At 50.7% G+C, this 19,899-nt stretch overlaps 1 protein-coding gene across 4 annotated transcripts; it reads right to left on the minus strand.

The window, feature by feature from the left end:
• Positions 1 to 8,125: 8,125 nt before the first annotated feature.
• Positions 8,126 to 19,719, minus strand: ARHGEF15 (Rho guanine nucleotide exchange factor 15). 4 transcript variants are annotated; one of them, XM_019745218.2, is made up of 16 exons: positions 19,591 to 19,719; positions 16,965 to 17,626; positions 16,345 to 16,677; positions 16,045 to 16,099; positions 14,866 to 14,924; positions 14,555 to 14,766; positions 14,306 to 14,466; positions 13,986 to 14,138; positions 13,721 to 13,850; positions 12,056 to 12,130; positions 11,860 to 11,952; positions 11,610 to 11,770; positions 11,361 to 11,513; positions 11,125 to 11,207; positions 10,911 to 11,015; positions 8,126 to 10,157 (listed from the first exon to the last, which is right to left on the minus strand). In XM_019745218.2, the coding sequence occupies exons 2-16, from the start codon at positions 17,575 to 17,577 to the stop codon at positions 10,006 to 10,008; spliced, it is 2,538 nt and encodes an 845-aa protein (XP_019600777.1). In that variant the 5' UTR covers positions 17,578 to 17,626; positions 19,591 to 19,719; the 3' UTR covers positions 8,126 to 10,005. The 4 variants fall into 4 exon arrangements, with proteins under 4 accessions (XP_019600777.1, XP_074175870.1, XP_019600775.1 ...); XM_074319769.1 differs by lacking the exon at positions 19,591 to 19,719 and adding an exon at positions 19,034 to 19,115; XM_019745216.2 differs by having other exon boundaries at positions 14,555 to 14,924.
• Positions 19,720 to 19,899: the final 180 nt, after the last annotated feature.

Below are 19,899 nucleotides of genomic sequence, written 5' to 3' on the forward strand. Positions count from 1 at the left end.
GAATTATGTGATCAATGAGTGATTCACATGCACTGAATCAGGCCCCTCCCAACATTTTTATAAGTAGACTTAGCTACGAGCCTTATCAAAAGCAGTGACATTTTCCATTAGGTCAAGCAAATTGATTTGGCCAGGCTGGGGGAGAAAAAAAATGATCCTTGGAATTCTCAGTGCCAGGGAGCTATCTTGCGGGCCAAAACAATGGGGATGACCTAAAGGAGGGGACCGGAATACTGGGGTGCAAATAGAGAATCCAAGATAGGCTGGAGGCCTAGAGTGGGATGGGAAAGGGTCTCACCTTTCCCACTCTCTGAATTGGAACAGCTCTTGGATTTGCAGATCTTCAGGAGCCCTATGGATATGATACGGGCCGACATGTGGATTCTGTTGCTAACATTCATGGGCCAGCGCTGGTGGAGGCGGATCTTAGAGAGGTACAACCAATTCTTGGAGAAGACCATGACCAGCAGCAGGATGAAGGTGATCAGCCTGAGCTCTGAGGCTAGCACCTGTGCCTTCCAGTGGGAACTGTGTGTAATTCTCCATTGCAGGGGCAACAGAGAGCCCCGGTGGTACACCACAGGCAACAATCTGTTTCTGTTGTGGATACAGATGGAGTTCCACATCCTGTCTTCTTGTCTAGGGTTCACCTCCACCCCATTCTCCTTCCCAACCCTCTCCTTCCTTTCCAGGCTTGTGGTGTTCATCGCTTTCTCCTCCTGATCCAGCGAACTCACTCTTAATATCCTTTTTCCCCAGCTTGAACATCCTCTGACTCCCCTTCTGTCCTCCACCCCATCCTCACCTTCCCTTGCTAGGCTCAGTTGTCCCTCATCTTCTAAATATTTTCATCAGGCAGAGCAATTGCCACCATAGGGCCTGGGATCTGGGAAAGAACAACCCACTCAGTAGGACAGGGCCCCTAACTGCCATGGAATATTCCTAGGGGGCAGTCAAATGGGGGAGGGGACCCACACCTTCAGCTCCAACTTCTCAAAGCCCTCCTTCTCAGTTCCCAGCTCAGAACTGCGGCTCTGATGCCTCCCTTCACCTAAGAGCAATGGTCTCTGAGGGTCTCCTTTTTTCGTCCCATTTCCTCTGCCCTAACACCAAACCCAAATGTTTCCTGATGGAGCAGGAGGAGGGAGAAGCAGTTTGTCTCAAGGAAAACATTTGAAAATGTCTTCCAGAGGTGTAATCAACCTTCTCACTACTTCCCCTAACCCCTTCAACTTCTCTCCGGATGCTACTCTCTTCCAGTCAACAGTTGTCATTCTCTTCCCTCTTCTTTCTTTTTTTTTCCTTCTTTTTTTTTCAGTACCAAAAAAGGTGGGACATAGAATAAGGACAGGGTATGTGGGTGTTACACAGCCTGAGCTTTTTCTAACCTGTCTTTTAAGTTATAGGAAAAGAAATCTGAGTCACCCGTGGCAGCCAATCATAGTGGCTTCCAGACTTCAGTTAGCCCCTGAAATTCTCATGAGGAGAAAGCCTTTCAAATTTGGATCCCACCAGAGTTGGTTTCTTTCATGGAGACAGTGATGCATGTGGTTAAGAACATAGGCGTTAGGGTCCAAGAGGCAGAGCTGTGAATAATGGGCCTTCCTCTCAATAGCCTTGTGAACCTGGATGAACCATACAGCTTCTTTATGCCTCAGTTTACTCATCTGTAACACAGGAACAATAATACTTGTCTTAGATTTATTTTGAGTGTTGAATGAGATAGTGAACAAAAAGTATTCATTGGTTTATCGTAAATTCCCAAAAAGTGGTAGTTATTATTGTTAACTTTTCATTTTAATTGTTTTATGCTCTTTTACCAGTAAATAGAGAAGGAGCGAAAACAGAAGTTTTTAGCAGACATCCTTGCATATTAGTGGCTGCAAATGATGGAAAGGAACCTAAATTAATTTCAGCAAAAGGGGAGTTAATCATGAATCCTGAGGTCATGTGTACAGCTGGATCTCAGGAACAGTTGCATTCAGGAATTCGGACACCAGAAGTCCAAAATCATGGTGCTGTCATGGTCAGCATGGTCAGGTGAGGGCCCACTTCCAAGTCACAAACTTTCTACTGTGTCCTCATGTGGGGCTATGGAGCTCTCTGTTGGGTCTCTATTATACAGTCACTAATCCCATTCAAGATAATCTAATCACCTCCAAAGACCCATCTCCTAATACCAGCACCTTGGGGGTTAGTTTTCCAAAACATGGATTTTAGGGGACACAAACATTCACACCATAGCACTCTGACTCTGGTCTTGCTTCTCCTGGAACATATTGCTCTTCCTCTGCAGACCAACATCCACTTCTCCTCTGGCCCACACCATGAGAAACGTGGCCCTTATGTCCAGGCTATTCACCATCGGCCATCAGAGCAGAGACCTCTCAGTCTCAAGTCCAAACACTGTTTGGCCCTGCCGGGGATAAATGCCATCCCTAGAACAATTAGCCATGGTCAGGGGCACCCAGGTCTGGAGGCTGACCCATGAACTGTTGACAGATAGGGAGTTGGTAGACAAATTCCCTAGCTTCCTCGGCCATAGGTTGGGATAACTCTGATAAATGTTCTATACCAGGAGGGAGCAGTGTTGGAAGAGGGGGTGCTGGGCCTACTGGGAATGTCATTCATGCAGAGCTAGTGATCATCAGGATTGTGTTTCCTTGCTAAGATCTGTTTTAGTTTTTCTTGGAGTTTCTAATCATAACAAGCAGTTCTAACAGCAACACAAAACATGGAAGAATCTTGGAAATATAATGTTTCCTGAAAAATGTAACTCCCAGAAGACTACACCATAAATACACCATTTTTATAGAGCTCATAAACAAATACAACTAAGCAAAACATACTATTATTATTGCATGGACTTTTATTCGGTTGGTGCAAAAGTAATTGCGGTTTTTGCAATTAATTTTAACCTTTTAAACCTCAATGACTTTTTCACCAACCTAATAAAAAAGCTGTGGAATGATAAACACAAAATATAATATAGTGGTTGTTTCTCAGTGGAAACAAGAGAATAGGACAGGGAGGATTACACTGCCACACACACATTATTGGCAATAGGTTTTTGGTTCCCAGTTTGGGTGAATGGTACACAGGTATTATTATATTCATTATATTAGAATCATTTATAACTAACATATTTCATATAATCCTGTGAATGCACCAAATATTGCTTTTCAAAGGAAATTAAAATAGTTGATGAAAGGAAATGTAATCTTAGTTGTTACTAGCTCTGCAATGAAAGATATTTATAAGTCACAATACATCAGGTAAACACTGCTAATTAAATTTCAACGTTTAGAATCAACAGATGGACAAAGCACGGAAGACTTAACTATAGCTACGAAAGTAAACATAGCTGTTATCAGCCTTAATGTTTCCCAAGTAAAAGGCTAGAAGAGGTAAACTGGAAGGTGGAAAGAGGAGGAGAGCTGAAGGGAAGGGTGGGGGCCCTGACAACAGGCTCTCAACATAAGGTTGTGCAGGATACGCACTGCACAAGAGCACAGAGCTGAGAGGGTAAGTGAGAACTGAACTCCAGTCTGCATTTAGCTTGGCAAGTCATGCCCCTTTAAGAGGGCTCTAATGGCCTAGAGGTGGACGCACTTTGTTTTATATTTCATAAAGGTGTTGCACCCTCCTCCCCCAAGCCAGTTACCCCTACATCTATTCAAAGGGGCTGTCTTTTAACTACAAGGTTAAAGGTACAAAGGTGCCTTATGTGCTAGCAACTGTCCTAGGCAACTATCTTGGAAGGCTGTGTATATCAGTGAGAATTCTTTGGTTGCAAGGGCAAACCCAAACTACATTAAGTTAGGCTAAAAGGAATGTACTGGGGTGATACTGAGTTAACACAGATCAAAAGAGGAAGCTGAACATCCAGGCCTGAAACTCAGCAGAAACTAAGGGAACATGGGAAGGTGGATGCCCTGACTGACCTCCTACCAGAACCACATGGACTTGAGGAGGAATAGTTTCCCGGAAAGAAAGGAAACCAATTATTCAAAAACTAATGATAACTTGCTCACACAGGTACAGAGTGCAGCCAGAATGGAGTGCAAGGCTAGGAAGTTCCTGAAAAGGAAACTGCCCACTGCTCCATCGGTAAGGACAGGTGCCTGGACATCTCTTATGGGACGATGGCATTTCAATGACTATGGACAAAGCCGACCTGGAGAACGTGGCCTTGGGCTTACACAGGCGTATTGGTCACTTCTTGATTGTCCATGTGGACTTACTTTGCTGCCTGCATGACACTCAGAAACAGTTCCACCCCAGGCCAGCTCACCCCAGTACACACACCAGGGTGGATCTCCTCCCCTGGCATTGCTAGGATATGTCAATGGCCAGAGTCCACAAGCTACAAGGTTTCCTCTCTTTTGCGTCTGTGAAAGTATGCTTCCTTCTTTCATATGGGCCTGTCATTGTTGCTGTCCCTCAAACTGTAATGTATATACTGATAACCTGGCATCTCCTTAAAATACAGATGCCACACTTGTAACAAGTTCCCCTGTGGTGCCCATGCCTCTGGTTCGATGATCACACACTGAGTAGTGAGGCTGTGTGGAAGACCTTGAGTCACTGGGCCCTCTCCCTCAGAATGCCTCTTGACCTTCAGGAAAATGATGGGCAGACCAACTTATTGCTGTGTGCCCCACATGCCTGGCTCTGTCTCTGAAGGAAATTCTATTGCCTTTTACATACCAACTGGACAGAAGTGGGAAGAAAAAAATGCTGCTGAAAACAAAGCAAAAAGTGACTGCAAAATTAAGAATTTTTGCTCTTTGAGAAACACAGATAAAAGAATGAAAATACAAGCCACAGAGTGGGAGAAAATGTTTTCAAATCACGTATCTGATAAAGGGTTTATATCCAGAATATATAAAGAACTCTCAAAATGCAATAATAAGAAAATAAACCAGCCAGTTTATAAAAGGCCAAAGATTTTAACACTTCACCAAAGAAGATAGTCAAGTGGCCAATAAGCATATGAAAAGATACTCAGCACCATTAGTCATTAGGGGAACACAAATTAAAACCACGATACCACTACACACCTATTAGAATGGCAAACAAGCAAATAAAATTATTTTTCTGGGGTTTTATGTTGTTTGCTATGTTTGTCAACTTTTAAAAATAAGTGATTTATTTTTTATAATTCTAGATAAAAACTCACTTTTGTGCCCAATTTTTAATTCATAATTAGTATTCTTTTTCTTAAAAGGACCCCACAAAATCTGAATTCAACCCCAAGCCCTTCCTACATAAGGCAGCTTCGGATTTCCAAAAGTAGACAGAGTGGGAAAAGGCTTCGGAAGTGAAGGGGAGGACGATTCCAGGGGCTGGGGACAGGGAGGTAAGCAGAAAGGAGAAAATAGAAAATTGGGGGCAAAGAGAAGTGAGATGGGGCTCCAGAAGTCAGTGCGTGGGATGTGGAGCGGTTTGAGCTTAGGGCACTAAGGCAAGACGGAGCTTCCAGGGACAGACGTGCGCAGAAAACAATGGAAAATGCCAACCCCGCCTCCGATATTCGAGAGCTGAGCCCCGAGCTGAACAAGTTGGGTCCGAAGTCGACCAACCAGCTAGCTGAACGCCGGCCCTGGATCTCACGAACGTCGGGGCGACCTGGAGAGATCGACCGGTCAGTGGGGTAGGAGGAGGGGAAGGGACGACCCGCATTCGCCCGCATGGAGGGCGAGTTGGCGCGCAGTTGACTGCTGACACAGAGCCTGCGACTCAACGTCGTAAGGATTCCACGGGGCGGTGGCGGGGGAGGAGGGCATCTCCAGGCGCTGCCTCGCGTGGGATGCGAGCGCTAAGAACCAGTAGACCCAGCGGGTCCAGAAGACGTGCCAAGGCAGAGATCAGGAAGCCGGACTTGCCCAGTAGGTCTTGGTCCCACGCCCGCAGTGCGAGGGCGCGGCCCGGAGAGGAGAGGCGGGGCGGGGCCAATCCCAAGGGCAGGAGCAGAAGGGGCCTGACCACGCCCCCGACAGTGAGGCGCGTCCAGGTTGGAAACCTCGGAGCGTTCTAGTACCCCATTGCTCGGGTTGATCTGGCCCGAGATGTTCTCCGGCCTCTGGAAGATGGAGAGTCGGTGGTTTGGAGAGGGCATGCTGGAGGGCAAGGTCGGAGTGGCCTTCGGGGGTTCGGCCAGGCTGGTGGAGGAACTATCGGAAGAGACGTGCTCCTGCACTACATGGTGTGCATGCCTGATGAACGGGCCAGATCCGAGAACAGAAACCAGCAGATAGCCCGGTGGCTGAAGAGAGAGGCGAGCCCTGCGATGAAGAAGGGAGGAAAGAGAGAGAAGTTTTCAGGAATGGACAGAGCCAGGCTGAAGGGCTCGGGAAAGGATCACAGGAAGTGGGCTGGAGAGTGTGAGGCTAGGAGAGGGGAGAGAGCTAGTGAGCAGGCTGCTGGGAAAGGGGGGAGGGGACTCCTCTCATCCACCTGTTGCTTGTGGTCGTGATTGCAACCCCTCTCAGCTCACCAGCAATAATGGCCGCAATGATGTTGTGCCAGAGTGCACAGAAGGGCCAGCACAAAGAAGGGGCAGTGCCATGTCCTATCTGCATTATCATTGACTCTCCAGATATGGAGGTCACAAATAGGAGGAGCAGGGCTGAGAGAGGTCACATGGTGGAGGGAGAGAGAGAGAGAGAGACATTCCCAACCGGCACAGCTTCCCCACCCTGTGCTATCAGGCACCTCCCCTAGGCCTGAGACACACCCGTGCCTCCAAAGCCTGTGAAAATAGGAGTTTCTTCACCTCCCCACTCAGCATGACAGAATGTGAAGGAATGGAGTAATGGCAGCTCCAGGACTTCCCAAGTGGGTCAGTGAACCTCTTACTACCTAGGACATTTGTGCTGACCCCTACGACTCCCACCACTATGCCTGGAATGCCAGATAGGTCAGGACTGAGACTTCTTCCTTACAAGGAAGTTGCAGAAGGTGACCTAGAGGGGCAGGAAGGGCGAGGAGCAACACAGGATGGAGAGGAGGATGACACCAGCAGAAAGCAGTATATGGCTATGGCAGAGGTAGATGCCTGGCAGAGGGTGAGCAGGAGAGGAAGGGGGAGAATTCCAAGTTACCTACTACCGCCTGTATCAACTGTACTGCCCCCTTCATTCCCCCTCCTCTGTCTTTCTTACCCTGGCCCCATTCCTTCTTCCATTCACTTTCTCCACGCTCACAGTGCTCTCCTCCCACGCCCATTCCTTCCCCATATAGCTGTTCTTCATGCCCCATAGCCCTCTCCACCAGGTCTGCAGAATGCACACCACTTAGGTCACCCCAAAATGGAAAGAGGCCTGTAAGATAACAGAAACATCATAGTCCCCTTTCCTCCTCTTTTCAGTCTCTTTTGGGACAAGTGGCTGTGTTTTATGTGCCTTTATGGCCCCAAAACAACTCTTATCTGATCTTCATCCTCCCATTATCCCATTGTTAGAACATCTGAAGTGAAGCATGGGGGCTTCTTTAGTGGCAGGGCTTAAAGTAGGGGGTGAGGAGCTGGGAGGGACCATATATGGGGCATATGCATAGCTTTGTGTGGGCCTCCAGATGTCTGTCTGTCTCTCTGAGTATCTCAGAGAGGGGAGAACTTAGTGGAAAGGGGCTCCTCCTCCAGGAAGCTTGAAGGAGCACGTGCACCTCCCCACAACCACTTCCTTCTCTTCCTGGCCTTCAATTCCCTTGTTGCCACCCCTGGAATGCTCCTTGCCCAGATCCTCCCAGAGCTGCTTTCTTTTTGTCATTTGGGTCTCAGCTCAAATGTCACCTCCCCCAGGGTCTTCCCCAAAGCCACACACACACACACACACACACACACACACACACACACACACACACACCATTCTGTATCACAGCCCTTGAGGTATTTTCTTCATAGCACTCACTGCTGATTTTATCTTACTTATTAATTTGTTTACAATTGGTAATTGTTCTCTCCACTTGCCCCCCTCCCAAACCCCCCCAGAATGTAGTCTCCTTAGGGGCAAGGCCCTTGTTTTTTTCCATCTCTGTATCTCCAGATCTTAGAACAGTGCCTGGCACATAGAAAGCACACAATAAATAAGTATAAAATTGATTGAATTAAACACAGAGATGCTTGACTGGTCAGGAAAGGACTTTTATTGCTGACTGATAGCCCTTTTTGTCCTGCTTGCTGCATCTTCTTGCGCTGCTGGTGCCCCAGCCATAACTGGCCCTGCCCTGTCTTCTTCCCCAACCTGCAGGAGCCCTCTGCTCCAGCTTCTACAAATCCGCCACCACGGCTGCCTTAGGTCCCTCAGTAGTTATGAGTCGGCTGACATGCTGGGGCTTTGTTCCTAGTCACCAAGCCCAGTTCCCAGCAGAACTGGCCTCTGCTTTTAAAGACTCCCTTTCCAACCAGTCCCACCCCCCTTATGAAGCCACATTTGGAAACCACAGCTCCTTTAAGCATTCAGTGCCCTGAAAAGCCTCAATACAACTCCACCAACATTTACTGAGGGTTTCTCATATGCCGGATATGTGCTAGGTGAATCTCCAAAGTCATGGACATGCCGTACACCAGTGCCTTTCTCCCTCTGAGTCTCCCAGAGTCCCTGCACCTCCTGTGGTTGGCATGGGAGTTTCTGTCCTGGGCAAGTTGTTATGCATGAGCTGAAGGGAAGTTATGAGGGCCCTGCTCAGGGAAGGCCTTGTGCCAGGCCTGGGCTCCACTCGCCAGCAACTGTCTGCTCCGCTCTGTCTCCATCCTTCAACTCCCTCTGGCATTGTACGAGGGCAATTTCTCATCTGGAAGCAGACACTCTGGATGCGGTTGGGCAGCAACAGTGCTCTCTGTTCTCTGCCACTGCTTGGTCCAGTGTTTCTGTGAGAAGACCAGGATGAAGGCAAGAAAGGCCAGGAGGCTTACCAGCCAACCCATGATCCACAGCTCCTGTTTCTTCACCCAAACCTGGCGTCCAGAGCTGGTGTGAAGCCCAAGGCTGAGACTGGGCAACTGATTATTGTACAGTTGGGGGATTTGCAGGCAGAGATTTTGGAGGCCAAGCTTTGTGGCAAGAAATGCCTGTGGGCTTCAGGGGGCCTCGTCCCCAGCTACTGGCCATCTTCAGTCCCTCAGACTCCTCTGCCAGGCTGTTTGGCTGCTTCATAATATCGCCCTCCAACTGTCATGGAACCCTGGCCTCCAAGAGACCCCAGAACCCAGCTCCAGCCTCTGGCTGCAAAGCCACACCCAGCACATATTCCTCTGGTACTCAGACCGAGTGTTTTTCTCAGAGAGAATAATAGTTAAAATGGGTGGTGAAGAAAGCAATGAAGCACTCAGTCATCTGGGAGGAGGGCAAGATCACACACACACACCACATTCACCAGAAACATACATATACATATTCACACATGCATATACACACACAGATTCTCTGATAAACACACTCTGGATTCTTCTGGAAGAGAAGAAGTGGCTTGAAAGGACACAGGAGGCACACGAGAATGGAATCTAATACTTTCTAGACTCAAAGGGCAGGACGGGTCGTGGCTGTAGAGCCAAGCAGGGTCCCTACTGGTCTCTTGGGTCCAGATCACCATCTTCTTTGGATGGGTGTGTCTCTGCTCATCGCTGTTGGCTATTTTAATCCTAGGGCATTATCTCCAATGCAGGCCTTTTTAACTGCATCAACCTAGCTTCATCTTCCTAGGCTGTGAGCGTAGCAGGGATACTCATTGGCCAGGGGCTCAGCCAGCTCAGCACCCATTAGGTGTCTCTGCACTAAGCCTCTGTCTCCACTGGCAACTCACTCAAGCCATCCTTATTCTCCTTCGTTGCCTGAGTTCAGACAGCTCTGTTGTCATTGGCTGCCTTGTCCTGAAGCTTGGTCTTTATTAGTTGCCACTAGAGGTAGTGTTTCCACAGAAAGCGAATCCAATGGCTAGATGGGCTTTGCCCTCTCCATACCACACTGCCAGTTGTCCCAACCTGTGCCCCCTCCCCAGCCTGCATTAGGTTTGGGGGGCGCTAGGGGTGCTTGAAGAGGGCCCAACAGCCTCAAGGAGCTTCTGGTGCTGACGAAGGTGCTTTCTCCTTTCATGTTCCCCTGTGACTTCACACACCAGCTGGGCAGGGAAGGCCCCAGGAAGCCCTTTCAGCCAGCCTGGAGAAAGAGAGAGAAGGGCCCAAGTGGGGTCAGGGCAGGGAACAGGTCAGGACCGAAAGGAGGCACCATGGGGTCTAATGCCTGAGTGTCATGGTGAGTGTAAGAATTAAGAAGCCTAGAAAGGCCTTTGGAGGCAGAGGTGACAATGGCATGAAAGAAGGTCAGGATCACTTCTCTGTCAAGCCCTTTAATGGCTGCTCATCTCACTCAGAGTGAGAGCCAAAGTCCTTACAGAGACCTACAAGGACCCACATGGTCTGGTCCTCGTTATCTCTATGACCTCATCTACTTCTCTCCCCTCTAGCCACACTTACCCCCTTACCGTTCCTCAAACACACCAGCCACAGGGCCGTTGCACTGACTCTTGCCTCTGACTGGAACACTCTTTTCCCCCAGATGCCACATGCTTAAATTCCTCACCTCCGATAAGTCATTGCTCACATGATGCCTCCTCACTAAGTCCACCTTGACCACCTGTTTAAACTAGTAACCCACCCAACTCTGGGACCCCTGACCTCCTTGGCTCTGCTCCACTTTTGTTTTTCCATAGCACTTATCGCCTTCAGACACACTATATATAATTTACTTATTTATCTTGTTTACTCTTTATTGTCTCTCCTCTGCTAAAATGTATGTTCCAATAGCACAGGAATCTCTGTGTGTTTGGTTCACAGTGCCCAGAATGGAGAGCGGCCCCTCATAGGTGCTTAATAAATATTTATCGAATGAATAAATAAAAGAATCTCTCACCTTCAGGGCTTTTGTGCAGGTGCTTGGGGGGAGCCCTGGACTCCAGACTCCGTCCCTCAGTCTTGGCTGGTGCAGAAGGCTCTGAACACAGGTCCTGGGAACAGTCTAGTTGGGGTGGGTGAAATTTCAGTGGGATCAAGACTCTTTTTAGCTTCTCCCCGATATTCCCCTTAGACTCACTTTTCCTTTCCTCCTTACACTAGCAGTTACTTACCACAGTCTTCATAGATGGTGTCCGGGGAGCAGGGAAGAGGGCCCGGCGTGGGGAAGGCTCCCAGCCAGCGCTGCATGTCTGATCTGGTGGGGACATAGGGAGGGTCACAGTTGGTCCAGGAGATCTTACTGGGGATTAGGTAGGGGCCACAGAGGAGAGAGGTTGGGAAGGATGGTGGTGAGCTCTGAGGTCAGGTGAAGGTCCCAAAGGAGTTTTCTGAAGGAGGCACAACTCACAGCGACGAAGCTTGGAGTAGCCGGTGGGTAGGGCGGCCCTGGTGGTTGCTGAGAAGGGAGAGGCGGAACGTAGGGGGCCCAGATGGGTCTGGAACCTGCTGGGCCTGGACCAGGGAGCGATGGGCATAGTCCAGAACCTGTAGCCGCTGCCCACTGCCCAGGAAAGAGGAAGTTCAGAGGGAGAGTAGAAGTCCGGCTGGACTCCTCCACCCTACCACTGCCTGGGCTCCCATCCTCTCTGGTACCCACCTCTTGGGCTGAGTGATGAGCAGCAGGTCACTAAAGAGCAGCAGGCAGAGGGGAGTGAAGCGGGGGCGTGAAGTGAAGAGCACGCCCCCCCTCCGGCACCCTAACTCCGTCAGCTCCCCCTGTAACTCCAGGCGTCTAGACCAGGAGACCAGAGGCAGGGCCTGCGAGGAAGCAGGGAAGAGGTTCTGCCTTCTTCATAGCAGCACCATCATGGGGACAAGGAAGGCAGGGAGTCTGGGCAGAGACTAACCTTGACTTTGTGGAAGCGCAGCCTCTGGGTGAGCCGGATCAGCTCCTCAGTCTGCTTCATCCGCCCCACCTCAGCACTGCAACGCTCAATGATCTGGGTAAGGGGAGCTGAGTCACCCACCCCTACTCCCTTCCACCTCTTCCCCCTCTCCCTTCCCCTCCTCACCTCCCCTGGCCTCAGCATCCCCCCTGCCCACCTTGCTGATAGCACCCAGGGCCTTCTGGGCATTCTCATGGCGGCTGGACCCCTCCTCTGTCTGGTGCAGGATATTCTGAGGACAAGGAGGAAGGGTGATTGGGCCCCAGCTCTGCAGCCCTGGGATTCAGAGGGGCTGCCGCTCAGAGAACCATTGCCTGGCTTGCAAAAATGCTCAGTTTGGGGTTCACAGGACTGAGAGACCAGCCTCAACAGGCTGAGAGACCTCTCCACTCATTACCTCCCTAAGCCTCAGTTTCTCCATCTGTAAAATGAGGACAATACCCACCTAACCTACCAATAGTATTGTGAGGATTCAGCAAGGTATTAGAGTAAAGAACTTAGCACAGTCCTTGGCACATAGTAAATGCTAAAAAGAGGGTTGCTATTATTTTAATAATTATTAACTATAACTATTAGTACAAACCATACAGCATAGTGGTTAAGAGTGCCTGGATTTAAACTTTTTCTCCATTAATTATTATCTGTATGACCTTGGGCAAGTTATTTAAGCTCTCTGTGCCTCAGTTTCCTCATCAATAAAGTAGGGTCAATAATCATTTCTACCCTCATACAGTTGTTGGTAAGGTTAAACAGGTATGTAGCGCTGAGAACAATGCCAAGCACAGAGCACTCAATAGCTGTTTAACTATTAAGATTATGATTATGATTATCTTGCCTACAGCTGGGATGTATAAAGCTGAATAAGACATAAAGACGCTGATAATCTTGTTGGGAACTCTTCACATCGAGATCCCTACACTGAATGACCTGGTTTAGGGAGAAGTTTCTGCTCTGCCATAGAAGACAATTTGTCAGGGAGGATGGGTGGCTCAGTTGGTTAGAGCGCGAGCTCTGGGCAACAGGGCTGCTGGTTCAATTCCCACGTGAGCCAGCGAGCTGCGCCCTCCACAACTAGAATGAAGTCAATGAGCTGCTGCTGAGCTCCCCGGTGACTCCACTCGCAAGGGTTGGTGGGCTGTGCCCCCTGCAACTAACAACAGCAATTGGACCTGGAGCTGAGCTGTGCCCTCCACAACTAAGACTGAAAGGACAACTTGACTTGGATGGAGCTGATGAGTCGTGGGAAAAACAAACTACTGTTCCCCAATAAAAAGTCCTGTTCCCCTTCCCCAAAAAATCTTTTTTAAAAAGACTATTTCTCAACCCTTTTTTTTTTCAGTCACCCTATTATGGAGCCTTTTTAGAAATTTTAATACCACGGATATACTGTATATCTATGTACCACAGCCATTGGGATATTTAAGATTTTTTCACTGCTCAAAGAACTAATTTTGGGGGTGATATTACCCCCATTGGGGAGGCAAGCAGTGAAAGACTCAGCTGAGGAGACCTCAAAGACCACCCACCACATTCCCCCTGAGACCCAGAGAGAGGAGGAGACTTGCCCAAATTCACTCAGCCAGTGTCAGAGCCAAGTCTAGAATTCATGTCTCTAGCCAGGGGCTCTTTTCCTGCACTCAGGTTGCTCCTTGAGACATTTGGGTAGCTCCAGGCAGGGCTTGGTGGGTCCAGATTGGGAGGTCTGATTTAGGGGAGTCCTGTGTTCATGGTGGGATGGGAATGGTGATGGCTGGGCAAGAGGCCCTATGAGAGTCTCCAGGGGGGTTGGTGGGGCAGAAAAGGCCCCCGGCCAGGACAATACCTGCAGCAGCATGCGCAGCCGCGTGATGCGCTGAAAGGGCAGCAGCAGGAAGGAAGGCAGCGGGAGCCGCTCGCACTTGGGGAGGCTCTGCAGCCGACGCAGCTCCGTGGAGAAGCGCACATTTGTGTCCCTACAGAAGCAGACCCAGGCAGCTGGTGTCTCATTCAAGGCCCTGATCCCCCAGCCTGCCCTGGCCTTGACCCCAACCCTGCTCCCCAGCTTGCTCTCACATGTGTGACCTGGGCCCTGCCTCTGGGACACTCACATGAGGCGGCTGTAGGTCTCCTCCTGATACTGCTGATTCCTCACGTAATCTATATACACCGAGAAAGGCCCCACGGCGTGGGCATGCACCACGTCACACAGGTCACTGATGTGAGGGGAAGCGCGCACACGGGACAGTAATGTCCCTAGAAACCTGAATGAGTAGGGGAACAAGCAATGAAGGGGGGCGGAGAGCCAGGTCTCCTGGGTTCTCAAGGGAAGAGCTGGGCCCATGGAAAGGAGACCCTGGAACAGGGCACAAACTAAAGGGTGCTCAGCAGCCCAAGGCCTGGTTTGCCAAGAGGATGGGACCCCACTGACCGCTCGCTGACTTCTTGAACTCTCTGCACATTGGAGAAGAGGGTGTGGTGATCCCGGGGGGTGAGTGTGTCCCGGAGAGCCTGGCTCAGCACAAAGGTGTCAGTCAGCAGCCGCAGGGAGCGCAGGTAGGAGGCCTCAGATGTCACCACCTCAAACAGGCTCTGAGGAAGGAAAGGCAGTAGTGGAAAGCTCAGCTCCCAGCCAGTCCAGGGCCCAGGTCACAGTCCGGCCAGACCCCAGGTGTGTCACCTCCTGCATGCGCCTCTCTTGGGGGCTGAGTGTGTCCAGGAGACCACTGGCTCTCACAACTGGAAGTTCCTGCCACAGAGTGTTGCGAGGTCCAGGGGGCCGGGTGAAGGTGGGACCTTCTCCAGGATTTGTTGGGGAGGGACTCCCATCCTCACTGACCCCCCACAGCTCCTCTGACAGCACGGCTGCTCGGTAGGTCTGGTACAGGGGTTCTGGAGAACAGATGCAGCACATCAGGGAAGTCCAGGGCCCTAGAACCCTTCCCTCTGCTTGATGGTCACAGCAGGGCCCCCAGGCCCAGAGGCCCTCACCGTCCTGCAGGGGTAGCTCCCAGTTCTGCTCTTTCAGCTCTTCCAGCCCTTCCCCATCCCTGTGGAGAGAAAAAGGAATGGAGCCCCCCCCAGAGCCACCACCGTTGCACATCTCCAGGGGTGTTACCCACATGATACCGTGTTTCCCCGAAAATAAGACCTAGCCGGACAATCAACTCTAAAGCATCTTTTGGAGCAAAAATTAGTATAAGACACAGTCTTTTATTTTATATTATATCATATTATATTATGTTTTATATAAGACCCAGTCTATTATATTATATTGTATTGTATTATAAGGACCTGGTCTTATATTACAGTAAAATAAGACCGGGTCTTACATTAATTTTTGCTCCAAAAGACGCATTAGAGCTGATTGTCCAGCTAAGTCTTATTTTCGGGGAAACTTGGTAGTGTAAACTTATATGCAAGGACCCTGGCAGCTCCCCAGACCAAAGCCCAGATTCTTTTTTTATGTGCCTGTTTTATGGGAGACTCTGAACTAAGTGGGCTCCAACCATTCCTGTTATCTCAACTACTTTGTACCAGAGACTTCCAAGTCTTTATCTCCAGCCCTCTCACGTAGCAACCATTGTCTGGAATGCCCTATTTGGGCCTCAGTAAAACTCAACATGATCAAACCCAAACTCATACCTCCCCACCACCCATGGTTCTGTTTTCCTGTCCTGATCATTGGAATCACCACATTCACCCGAACTAAAAACCCAGGAGAATGAACACCAGTAAATGTTTGTTGAATAAATGAATGGGCTCAGATCAACTCTTATAATGGTGGTGAATCTAAGATCATTAACAAGCCCAGATGACACAGAAGAGATGTTCATGACTGCCAAGTGGATTTGCAGACAATAATTGCAATAGAAGCTTAATGTGAGATAATTAAAATGGATCACTTCCTAGGGGCCAGCTCTTTACCAATGTCATACCAACAACTCTGTGAAGTAGAATTCACAGATGAGGATGCTGAGACCCAGAAAGGTTAAATGACTTATATCAGGTCACATAGCTGATAAGGGACAGAGCTGGGATTAGAAACCAGGGCTGCTTGCCGCTAGAGCCCCAGCCCTTCTTCACTCCACCTTTGTGGAGGTGGGATTTAGCAGGACCCAAAGGTGAGTTTGCCCCCAGGTAGGAGTTCAGTGTGGGGATGTTTGGTACCTGCCCTCGATGGTTGCTGAAGGAGTATTCTGAGGAGCTTCATCCAGACTGTCTCCTGGAAAGAGAATCCAAACTGAAGAGAACAAACCTCCAGGATCCCCATCTCAGGACTCCTGACTCTGGCCCCAGCAGAAACTGTTACTATAAAAACCTACAACGCACATCAGCCCCAGAGCAGCAGCTGGTAGATGAACAAAAAAGCTCAGGGTCTGTTGGAGGTTGTGGTTTGTTGGTTTTTAGAATGCTTCCTCTCCACCCCTTCCCTTCCCAGCCAAGGGATCCACTCCTCCAGGTCTGTACCTGTTTGGATTCCATCTTCAGAAGGCAGATCGAGATCTGACTGTGGGGGATCCCCAGAAATGGTGGCGTCTTGCCTGACCCGAGTTGGTTTTGGGGGTTTGAGAGGCGGCAGGAGTTTGCGCTCAGCAGTGGAGCGGTAGGATGTGAGGACCACTGGTGGGTGACTGATGCTGGGAGGGCTGGGGCGGGAGCGGGAGGTCCGCAGTGGGGAGGCTCGGCAGGGAGCCCTGGGACCATCCTCAAAACCCCCCACAGGGACCCATCGGAGCTCCAGGCCAGGTCGGGATACATGGCAGACACAGGGGCAGCAGGAAGGGCAGGCCAAGGCAGCATCTGTGCGAGATAAAGTGTCTTAAGGAGAAGACCCTTGGGGCCTGGCTTCACCCTGCCCAGGCTTCCTCCCTCCCCTAACCTGCCCAGCAGTGGGAATATGGTCCAGCCCCAGGCATCTAGCCCTTCAACACTGACTCTCTTCAAACCCCTAGAATATGGAAGCCCGATTTTCCAAACATGTAATCCATTTTTGAAAAGGTAGCCCCTGAAAGTACTCAGGCTTAAAGCGTTGAAAACAAAAGAAGATGAGCTGGACTGAGCCCACCCTAGCCCCATGACGTGCTTACCTAGAGTGCCATTCTCCTGAGATCCTCTTCCTGTGAGGACGCCCTGGGTCGTCTCTCCCTCCCCGTTCACATCCACTCCCCCTTGGGGAGCTGGGTCCAGGACGTCTGTAGCCTGAACCCTGCCTTCAGCTCCCCATTCAAACTTGCCAGCCAGTCTCCGCACAGTGCCTAGAGCAGAGGCAGAGCCATCCTGGGCAGGGACACGGGGGGCTGTGTGAGGCAGGGGAAGAGGTGTGCGGGGTGACCCAGAAGGTTTGGGTGGAGGGACTGGAGACCTGGGAACAGGTTCTGGGGAGATGGAGCGCCTGGACACTGGACTGGGGGTGCTGGAAGGCGAGTCCGGGGAAGTCTGGGAGTCGAGGCTAGCTTTAGAAGCTGAAGGGGGCAGAAGGGCAGGGGGCTTGAGGGAAGAGGCTGGGGGCTCCCAGAAGATGGGGGTGCACATTGGGGTTGGTGCATCATTGGAGGTGATGGGAGGTTCTTGTGGAGAGGAGCCATTGTGGGGGGGTCCTGGGGACTGGGTAACACGGGTTCGAGAAGGGGGACGGGGGCGGATGATCCGAGGGGGCTTCTGGGTAGGGGGTGTTGCTATAGGAAGAGACTGGTCTGACATCTTCCTTTGAGCTCTTCAAAGGAGTGGGGTGCTCTGCTGGAGTCATCCCCTAAGGAAGAGGGAGGGAGAAAGACCCTTATTTTTGCATACCCCACCACCACTGCCCTGCCAATGGGTAGACTGAGGATTCTGAGAAGAAATTGTTTGCAAGCAAATCACCCATGATTTGGGAATCAGGAGGGAAGGCTAGTGCACTTTTTCTTATCATTTCCACCCCTCCTTCAGATTTGAGGCCCTTTGACCATCCCAGCAGCCTTTTTTGGCCCTCGTACCCTCCGTTTCTCTATGTCTTTTGGCTTCTGCTGCCACAGTCAGGCCAGAGAAGACAGTGAGGCTGGGGTGAAAGTGCCTGGGTAGAGACCCAAGTTGGGGGGAGAGGGTATAAGAGAACTGGATCAGTAAGGGGAATTTGGCTCCACAGTATAGGCGCTACGTGTATGCCTGATGAGTTGTGTGTTACATGTATGTAGTGTGTATTGTGGAGGTTTGTGTGTGTGGTTTAAGTGTTTGTGGACACAGTATGTGTGTGCTGTTTCTAGTGCTATATGAAAGGAGTGTTGTATGGGGTGTTTCAAGAGTGTATTTGTTATATGTTTACTGGGTGGGTGTGCAGTGGGAGAGTGGAGTATACAGTGTATAGTGCGTGGTGTAAGAGGGGTGCAAGGTTTTGTGTGTGTGTTATGTGCTGTCTGTGTGGGAGTATGTGCAGTGTGTGTGCTTCTGTGCACGCGCACATCCATGCCTGGGCTGTGAGGGAAGCATCACTATTTCCCTGCTCCAATGGCCCTCCACCCCCCATTTCCCAGTTCCTCTCTCCGGACTCTCCCTTTCCGGATTATTTTTAGTCTCCTTTTCCTGCCATGAAGATTCCTGGAGCCTCTGACCCCAAGAGACCAGGCATGGTCTGTCCTGCCCCATCCTCTTATTCCTGCCTGCTCCCCTTCCTCCCATCTAGTCACAGAGAGAGAGACCTCAGTGGAAGCCTGGGTTCTGCCAGGATGCCTGGAGGGTAGTGGGGAGATTAGACAGAAGGCGAGGACCAGTGGGGCTAAGATACTGGGGGCCTGTGTTTCATTTTCTGTCTCTGGAAATGCGGCTAGAATCCTGAGAAGGCTGCAGGGTCAGGACTGGGAAATGAAGGTGACCCCCAACTCCCTTCAGGAGTCAGCAGGGGAGTCAGACCCCTCCAAGTCCCCAATTGAGTTCTGGAGAAATGATTCGGGGTGGGGGCTTGGGGCTGTAGACTGTGAGTCTTGCAGCTCAATGGCTTCTGTATCCTGGCAGGAAGCCCCTTATCGAGATGACCCAGGCAGCGGCCTCCTCAGCTGGCCGGCTCCTCCCCAGGCTTGACCCTCAGGGATCCCACCCTGCCTTCTCAGGTACCTTCATTTACTTCCTTTCCCACCCCCCACTCAGGCGTCTCACAGGGACCCAGGTACTCAGCCCAAGCACTCACCCTTGAGTCCTCTCCACTCTCAGTCACCTCCCAGGGCTGAGTGAGTAGGAGCAGGAAACAGGAATCCGATCCTCCTCCCAACCGGACACCCCCCCCCCCAAACCACACCACACTCCACATGCGCACACTGGGGCTCTGGAAGATGATGGACCCCGTGTCCCGTGTTTTAGAGGTTAACAGGGTCTGGGGAAAAGCTGGAACTCAGTTGTGGACAGCGGGCTGTTCTGTTTGTGCATGTTCTGTCTGTATTGCTGTGTGGATGGGGGCTCATAGGCTGGGGGCGAACAGGGGTGGGGGTGAGGTTGGGGTGGAAAAGGCACAGGGCTGGGCTGACAGTAGGACACCTCTGTACCAGCTAAGGGATGGTGTGTGTGATCTGCACACACCAGCTTCACACCAGCTTGTCTGACCACCTCTCCCACACCTCACCCAATAGCCTGTCCCTTTAGCTTCCAACCTGTCTCCGTGGGTGAGAACCGGCCCACCATTTCATACCAAGGGCCCCCATCCCCAGAATTCCTCCTCCCTAACTCGACATTAGCTCCCCCTGAATTTACCTTTATCTTTTTGGAAGCGGTTTCTATTTTCAGCCTGTCCTGACTGCCCCTTGGAGCAAGGAGTGTGGGGCCAGGTCTCCGAGTGTCTGTTCCTGTGTTTCTTGGGCGGCAACTGAGGGCCCAGATTGAGATCTCCACAGAGGAAGCCAGTTTCTCAGCCCCACCCGGCCATTGTGTCAGGCGTGTGTGTGTGTGTGTGTGTGTGTGTGTGCGTGTAGAAAGAGAGAGAGGGAGAAAGGCCCTGGGGTGGGAGTGGGGAGGTGGGAAGGAACATCTGAGACCTGTCTCCTTCAGGTAGATTTGACTTTA

Source organism: Rhinolophus sinicus, linkage group LG15 (assembly GCF_036562045.2).
Source record: "Rhinolophus sinicus isolate RSC01 linkage group LG15, ASM3656204v1, whole genome shotgun sequence".
Lineage (NCBI taxonomy): Eukaryota > Metazoa > Chordata > Mammalia > Chiroptera > Rhinolophidae > Rhinolophus > Rhinolophus sinicus.